The sequence below is a fragment of the Haliotis rufescens genome, unplaced genomic scaffold, assembly GCF_023055435.1.
Source record: "Haliotis rufescens isolate VD_foot unplaced genomic scaffold, xgHalRufe1.0.p SCAF_39, whole genome shotgun sequence".
Lineage (NCBI taxonomy): Eukaryota > Metazoa > Mollusca > Gastropoda > Lepetellida > Haliotidae > Haliotis > Haliotis rufescens.
In genome coordinates, this window is record NW_025964101.1 from 982,111 (window position 1) to 991,259 (window position 9,149).

Here is a 9,149-nt window from a genome sequence, read left to right on the forward strand (position 1 = left end):
GGTCGGGACCTACGAACATGTGCAATCTCAACGCGAGTCCTCTGTTACATATCGTGTACCGCACGACTAGGGGGGTTCCCAAAGAGACCGTATGTGTTATCAAAACGAGGCGGGATTCCCTACTTCCGGCAGGAGAATCACGTGGAAGTGTTTACAACTGTGAATGATGGAAGTGTGTATAGATTCAGCGGCCTCGGCCATCAATGCTGAAAAAGGAGGTGTGCTAACTTTGCCATGCATATTAGGACCTAAATACATCTGACCTGAAATTAATAGACATCGATTTAAGAAATCTATTCATTTTTCAATGACTGACACTCTATACGCTTATTGACACTCTATCCGCTTATTACTAATGAGAATTGGTGGTAAACTGATGATTGATGGTTGGATCATCCCAAACGACTGATCATCAAAATTAATCAGTTAGCATCACTTTGCTGTTAAATGTAAAGTTTAGTATCACCACGGACCTATATAACAAGTTATACAAGTCCGTGGTATCACACCTTACAAAACAAAATATACAGTATAATTCAGCACTTATTTTTCAAAGAGGACACTGGCCTCACACTTTCTTTTCTCAAAGTTGCCAGGGACAGTTCATTTATTATAGTGGGGTGGAGGGTCAGAGGCACTAATGCACTGATAATAATGACCCTCCCCATGTCATTGTACATGTTTATCATGACTGAAACTCCCTGAAAAGACAAAATGCAGAAGTGCTTGATCGATCGGTGCCTATTATTGAATAAGACATTGTGGAATGTTTCGGTTTGATTGCTTGGTCAGTTGGCCCTTCTCATCAATCTTCAATGATTTCCAAAAACAATTAGTGTTCCTTCCCAGATATGTTCATTATGAAAGGGTGGTGGGGTAGCGTAGTGGTCTGGGTTCCATTCCCCAGATGGGTACAATGTGTAAGGCCCATTTCTGGTGTCCACCCTTGTGATATCACTGGATTATTGCTAAAAGCTAAAACACTATACTCTCTCACTCACTATTAAAAGCTTTAAAAATTTTACCTATATAATCTCAAAGATTTTAAGATGAAGGAATGCTGTGCCTGCTGTACGTTGCTAGTTATGTCATGATGTTATGTTATCATGATTATGTATTAAAGTGTTTTTATAAATTCAAAACGTTTAGTGTTTCACATGTTGCATTGGTTTTAACTATATTTAAATTTGGCCAGGTGCCAAGAGAGTGGAGCTGTGTGGGAATCTCATGGAAGGAGGGACCACACCCACTGTTGGTGAGTGCCCAGTTCACATAGTAGCTTTGTTCCAGTGATCACAGTGTACAGCCCAGGTAACAACAACAACAACAACAACATACTGTCATTACTTCCACAATTTAATATGTTTAAAACATAAAAACAAACCAAATACTGTTCAATGAATAAAATAATATCAGACAAGTCCATATATTCTTCCAAGTTGGCGGCACAGGTTGGCAAATCCATTTGACCTTTTAATGTCACTAAAATATGTTTAAAACAATATATGATGTGCAATGACTTAATAATTATAATCATAATAAAAAAATATTAACAGAAATAAATGAAAAAAATAAAAATGAATAAATAAATTATAATAATCATAATAATTAGAATTGCAATTGTAATTATAAACAACAACAGTAATAATAATTTTAAAAAAGCATCCCGAGGGACTGACTGTCATGACTTACACAAGTCAATATGCTTAGAACAAAAAGACCAAACAAAATACTGTTCAATGTGGCATTAAACCAAACTCATTCAGACACTTTTTAAAGTACCCATTTTACAGGTAGATGGACGTTAGGGGATGCATTCAGCGTCTATAGAGACTGCGCAGTTGGTTGTATTGATTATAAAATGTCACTACAGATTTGATCCAAATCTTCCGATTTACATTTGCAGGTATGCTGAAAGTGATCAAGAAGAACGTCCAAATACCCGTGTTTGTGATGATAAGACCTCGCGGAGGTGACTTCCTGTACAGTGACCTTGAGATGGAGGTCATGAAGCAGGACATCGAGGAGTTGAAGCAAGTTGGAGCTGATGGGTTTGTGATAGGATTGCTGAACAAGTAAGTAGCCATCCAAAGAGCCACGGCCACGTTTCACAAGGTGATCGAAGCGCTACGACCAGCATAACTCATTGCTTTAACGTAGACCCAGCCAAATCAATAATTGAATGATAGGTTAGAACAGTCAAATTATGATCAATGCCTAAGTCCAAACAGATACAAAACAATATGTATCTTAAATCTGTTTCGTAAAGCAAACTCAGGTATGCCCTATGTAAAATTCCTCCATGTTGCCTAGCAAACATGTGGTCTTGCAAACAACCAATTTGCATGAATAATCTAGGCTTGTTCTAATAATTTTATGCAATCGCATTTATCAGTTTGTGTCCTGTTTGAAGATATGCTTGCCCATCCAAGGCCGTAGTTAACTTTTTTTGACATGGAGGGCAAATATTTGTACAAGTATCACTTGTCCCCAACTTGATTCAAATAAAACTGTTTTCTATAAAAAATCCAAGGGGGGCAACTGCCCCCTCTGCCCCCCCCCTTTTTTTGTTTGTTTGTTGTTTAATGCCGCTCTCAGCAATATTCCAGCTATATGACGGCGGTCTGTAAAATAATCGAGTCTGGACCAGACAATTCAGTGATTGACATCATGTGCATCGATCCACGCAGTTGGGATCGATGACATGTATCAACCAAGTCAGCGAGCCTGACCACCTGATCCCATTAGTCGCCTTTTACGACAAGCATAGTGGCCTTTTACGGCAAGTATGGGTTGCTGAAGACCTATTCTACCCCGGAATCTTCACAGGTCTGACTTAAAGGGACTATTCAAACTATTTGATGTAAACATTTATTGGTGTTTTAGTGAGTGAGTAGGGTTTTACGCTGCTTTAGCAATATTCCAGCAATATCACGGCGGGAGACACCAGAAATGGGCTTCCCACATTGTACCCATGTCGGATTCGAACATGGTTCTTTGGTGTGACGAGTGAACACATTAACCACTAGGCTACCCGAACGCCCTATTGGTGTTTGACATATACTTGAAGTTTGATAGGGTAATTACGACATTGATGTACTGTGACCCATGAACCAAGCCGTTCTCTTACATGCGGAATAAAGATGTGACTGATGGGTCCCAGTGGTCAGGCTCGCTGACTCGGTTCATGCGAGTTATCGTATCCCAACTGCATAGATCGATGCTCATGATGTCAATCACTGGATTGTATGGACAAAATTTGATTATTTACAGACCGCCGTCACATAGCTGGAATATTGCTGAGTGAAGCATAAAACAGCAAGGAAACAACCATCTGATGTGGTGTGTACTTAATTTCAGAGATGGCACTGTAGACAGAGAAAGATGCAGGGAGCTGATAGGTGAGTTCTGAGATGGGGAATACAGATTCCTTGTCTTAAAGTGCCAAAGGGACATTTACAATCACAACAACAGTGTTAAAATAAGTTCAAATAAGACACTTTGAATCACATATTGTTTCCTGAGAATACCTAGGATGATTGTTAATGTTATTATGTGAAGCAAGTGATAAATATACCTCTGGAAAAAAAGATTGAAAATATTGAAAATAATAAATCCTTTTATTTGAGAAGCATTCTTCTCACTGGCATACTAACATATCAAGGGCAAACTGAAATATGAAAAAGCCTAGATATTTCTAAGTCTGTATGAGTCATAAATATATGTTTATGAATTTGTGTTATAAACCCAAAATGGTGTGAAGAAAAGTTCAGTTATTACCATGGTAATCATCAAGTTGAGTTTTTTCAATCATTACCATGCACGCATTACCTTATTTGGCATATAATAAGATAACATATATTTGAGATATTTTTTATTAACTTTAAAGTATTCTTTTCAACCCAAAATGAATCAAATGCCAGGTGAAACCTCCTTTCAGAGGTGTTTACTGCACATGAATTTTTGAAAGTAAAATTAAGATGCTGGTTTGCGATTGCAACTATTTCTTTGTTTGATTGACTGAGTTGACTAACCAAGGTTTTACATTTTCAGCCCAGATAAGGCCTTTACCAGTCACATTTCACAGAGGTAAATATTCAGATTTTTCAGTGTATACCTTCATTAACCATCAGAAGGGCTTGTTTACACTAAGTTGTATCCTATTTCCATTTTGACTACACAAAGACTGTCCATACACCCACAGGGGGTGGGATCGCATCGTGAAGAGTTGCCTCCCTTGGTGTTCCAGGAACCAGTGATTCGAGTCCCCTTTACACTCTGATTATGTTTCTCGTTTTGTAAGCGCCATACATAAGATTGATTAATATCTAGAAATGCTTCAGCAGCAGGTTCGTCTGTATTATCCCCAGTCTCATCCTCCAGAAGACCGAGAGCATTTTCTTCACTGTTTAAGACTGCCTCTGAGGTCTAGTGGTAGATCCGGGGTTCAATCCCTGTCCACGTCATACCAAAAGATGTTAAAAGATGGTACTTGTTGTTATCCTGTCTGGAGCTCGGCATTAAGGGGCTAAAACAAGGACTGGTCAGCTCGGAGTCAGTATACTGTGTCTGAGTGGGGTATTCATGTTAAACTGCGGCATGGTATCTCAGTGAGCTAGCACTATAAATCGGCATCAGTCAGACTAGTCTAAGCAGCCACATGTGCATGCACGTCACTGTATAAGTGCAATGATCTTGGATGCGACGTTAAACTCCGTTTCACCTCACCTCACCTCACCTCACCTCACCTCACCTCACCTCACCTCACCTCTTCGCTGTTTGAACAACTGAATGGATAATCTAGAATAATGACTGTTTCAGCTATTGACATGACCCCCGACCTCCTGTCGTCCCTGGAGGTGGTCATTTCCCTGGGGTGTGGGCGTGTCCTCACGAGTGGGGGTGAGGCCAGTGCTTTAGACGGCGCCCCAGTCATCAGACAGATGGTTGACAAGGTATTGAGATTGAGATCTGATTGGAGAATACACTGCATACATGTGAGCTCGTACATACTTGTAGAACAGAAAGACTGTGCATATATGCTTATTTATCATATTGTTTGTTGTGTTTTAGAAGCTGAAATCTCCCATTTAATTTTTCAAAGATTTTGTCTTAGGATTGAGTTGAACTGAAGAGCACTGTAAACTGTTTCAAGGTTGTTTTTGTCTAAATTGATCAGGTCAGGGTTCCGTTGTACAAAGCGATCTTAACGGTAACTCCCATACCTTAACATAGACGTGCAACAATCACAGTAATAATAATAGTAATAATAGGCCATTTATAGTGCACATATTTCCACACCACTCAGGGGCATGCTCAAAGCGCTATTATTGCCCTTGGATCAGTGTGCACTCAACATGCTCAAGAATCATTCTCAGCTCCCTGGGGAGTATTCAACCCAAGCTGCGTAATAGCCGCTGGAAGGTTAACAACCACATTGCCATCTCATCCTACCGGGTACCCATTCACTGATGAGTGAACAGAGGCATATTTCGAAGCCCTAAAAACTATCAGGAGCCGAGTTGCTGAAACGTGGTCACCCATCCAAGGACTCTCCGCGACCGACATTGCTTAACTTGTGACCTGTGCGCCAAAAATTACTTCAACTTGCTCAAAGGGCCCAGGTACAAGTGCTATGATGTGAACAGTTTTAAAGTGACCAGTCTTTAAAGCTGTATCATCAAAATTACTTATAAGTTTCTCCTAGGTACTGTTATCAAACTTGTGTGAGCAAATCTTCTTCCTCTGATAGGGAGGATACTCTGGTCCTGTGGATGATTCTAAAGTGACTAAGATTGATTTCGTTATTCGAGGGGATGGTGACCCAGAGTTTAAGTTACAGAAATTTGCTGTGCAGAGTTGCATCCCTTTGTCACGCTTGAAAAACTATCGTGGGTTAGAATCCCGGTTCTCCCCGATTATGTTTCTACGTTTGTCAGCACTATACCCGTGCTCGTGGTTTTCACCGAAGTGGTAAACGTCTGAGACCTGCATCACTTGGGGTTTTCCTCCCACATTAAGCTGACACAGCGTGTTACAACTGAAAAACTGTTTAAAAAAGTGTTAAACCCAACTCACTCATCCACATATACATATCACGAATCTCAGCGTGCATGGTTTTGATGGAATTTCTCTGAGTGGTCCGGCCTTCAAGAATTTGTTGCTACCAAGCAGACTTTTCCTTCTTACACGCCATCATGTGACTGAAATACTGTTCAAAGTGGCGTGAAGCCAAACTCCCTCTAGTTATTCATCGCAGATATTCCTACTCATTTATGAACTTCAGTCATGAGCCAGGACAGCAATGTCTGGAAGTGGGCTATTGTTGCTCTGAGAAAACTTGCACATTTCACACACACACACGTCATGGCACTACTTTGACTGTTAATATCATATGTATAATAAACAAAACTATTATCTGATTATATTTTTTCAGGCATCAGATCGAATAATAGTTATGCCAGGTAAGTTTCCCCGAACACTGACATTTCCACATCATTATTATCATTGTTATTAATTCAAAGATTGGAAAATTGTATGACATGAATATTTGGGTGAATTAATTGTGTGTATTATAACAATGTTCTACAATAGTATTCATTCTTGCAGATTTAGAAACATTGTGGAAATTAAGTCATTTATTTCATATTTCTTAATACATTTGTTATTAGAATTTATGCAGAAAATATTTTAGAAGCAATGTTGACAGCACTGACTGCATGTTCAGGTGAGCTACAGCACCATGGCCCGACTTATTTGTCAATTCTACGTTTCCACAATATAGGGCTAGCTCATGTGAAAACCTAGTCAAAATAAATCTCCCCTCAAACTGAATCTCCAAAATCAGTGTTCCCGTTTACTGGTAATTACCATATATTTTTTTCCAGTAAAATTAGGCTTGGACCGGTAATACATTTGACTACCAGTCCCTGTGGACCGGCAAATAAAGTACCATATAATTTTTTGTTATTGAACAGACCACTGGCGATATTCAAATAAGTATATTTTTTTTATTGAAGTCAGCTTGTCTGTTACCATCAGGGTTTCCCGTTGTCCATTCACGTTGGTTTGAGGTTATTTGTAGCGACATCATCCAGAAATATATGAAAAAGAGTAAATTATGACTGAACTTTGTGTGAATGACAAGTAGATCTATTTTGGTTACTTCAGAGATGACATCTGTGCAATCGAACATGATGTCAAAAGAATTAAAGCCAGGTAATTTTCATATGCTTATTTATTGTGGAAAGTTGGGACTGACAAAAATGAGGGGGGACTAGTCATTTTTAGTGTTGCCAGTCCATCAGGACTGACAGTTTCAAAAGCCCCGGGAACACTGAAAATGGAGAAAGGTTTTTGTTTAAAAAATCTGTCATTGCTTGATATATTGATAGAATGTGAAAGTGACCCTTGCGTTTTCCAGGAGGGGGGATCCACGAGCGGAACCTGGATCGAATACTGCAGTCAACGGGGGTGAAGGAGTTCCACTGCTCAGCTCGAGCTGCCGAGTCGTCCGCCATGACCTTCCAGAAAGGTGGCGTGTCCATGGGAGCCTCACTCTCACCTCCAGAGTTCAGTGTCAAGGTCACAAGTGTGTCAAAGGTTAAAAGACTGATTGATGTTGCTGGGGAAATTGTGTAGACCAGGAACTTTTCTCATATTGACTCAGTGTTGTCAGTTACTATGACGACTGCTCTTTACTTGTTACCTTGGAGACGGGATCATTTCTATCCATTATATATATCTTAAAAACAACATGAATCTGAACTTATTCTATACATGATATTTATATAAACAAGCAGATAATATCTCCATGTTTGATTCATGTGGAGGACAACTGAAAATATTGAATAAAGATGTTTTGATGTTCATATAGCAACATGTATGTGTGTGTGCATGCATGAGCTTTTATGGTGCTATAGCCAATGAGATACCTTGCCACATTATACATAGCCAATTCAGACACAGTATGCTGACAACAAAGCCAGTCCTTGTTTTATCCCCTTAGTGCCGAGTGCCAGGCAGGGTAACAAGAGGTACCATCTTTTCATGTACTTTGTTATGACGGGAATCAATGTGCCAACCTTCTGGTCTCTGGGAAGATGCTCTATCCACTACACCACGGAGGCAGTCTCTGGGAAGATGCTCTATCAACTACACCACGGAGGCAGTCTCTGGGAAGATGCTCCATCCACTACACCATGGAGGCAGTCTCTAGGAAGATGCTCTATCCACTACACCATGGGGGCAGTCTCTGGGAAGATGCTCTATCCACTACACCACGGAGGCAGTCTCTAGGAAGATGCTCTATCCACTACACCACTGAGGCAGTCTCTGGGAAGATGCTCTATCCATCACACCACAGAGGCAGTCTCTGGGAAGATGCTCTATCCACTACACCACAGAGGCAGTCTCTGGGAAGATGCTCTATCCACTACACCACTGAGGCAGTCTCTGGGAAGATGCTCTATCCACTACACCATGGAGGCAGTCTCTGGGAAGATGCTCTATCCACTACACCATGGAGGCAGTCTCTGGGAAGATGCCCTATCCACTACACCACTGAGGCAGTCTCTGGGAAGATGCTCTATCCACTACACCATGGAGGCAGTCTCTGGGAAGACGCTCTATCCACTACACCATGGAGGCAGTCTCTGGGAAGATGCTCTATCCACTACACTATGGGGGCAGACTCTGGGAAGATGCTCTATCCACTACACCATGGAGGCAGTCTCTGGGAAGATGCTCTATCCACTACACCATGGAGGCAGTCTCTGGGAAGATGCTCTATCCACTACACCACGGAGGCAGTCTCTGGGAAGATGCTCTATCCACTACACCACGGAGGCAGTCTCTGGGAAGATGCTCTATCCACTACACCACTGAGGCAGTCTCTAGGAAGATGCTCCATCCACTACACCACGGAGGCAGTCTCTGAGAAGATGCTCCATCCACTACACCACGGAGGCAGTCTCTGGGAAGATGCTCCATCCACTACACCACGGAGGCAGTCTCTGGGAAGATGCTCTATCCACTACACCATGGGGGCAGACTCTGGGAAGATGCTCTATCCACTACACCATGGAGGCAGTCTCTGGGAAGATGCTCTATCCACTACACCACGGAGGCAGTCTCTGGGAAGATGCTCT

The 9,149-nt window shown here is 41.2% G+C and overlaps 1 protein-coding gene across 1 annotated transcript; it reads left to right on the forward strand.

Moving 5' to 3' along the window:
• The first annotated feature begins 88 nt into the window (after positions 1 to 88).
• Positions 89 to 7,875, forward strand: LOC124123690 (copper homeostasis protein cutC homolog). The gene is made up of 8 exons (XM_046486856.2): positions 89 to 218; positions 1,196 to 1,255; positions 1,907 to 2,075; positions 3,361 to 3,401; positions 4,054 to 4,089; positions 4,822 to 4,955; positions 6,437 to 6,464; positions 7,424 to 7,875. The coding sequence occupies exons 1-8, from the start codon at positions 164 to 166 to the stop codon at positions 7,639 to 7,641; spliced, it is 741 nt and encodes a 246-aa protein (XP_046342812.2). The 5' UTR covers positions 89 to 163; the 3' UTR covers positions 7,642 to 7,875.
• Positions 7,876 to 9,149: the final 1,274 nt, after the last annotated feature.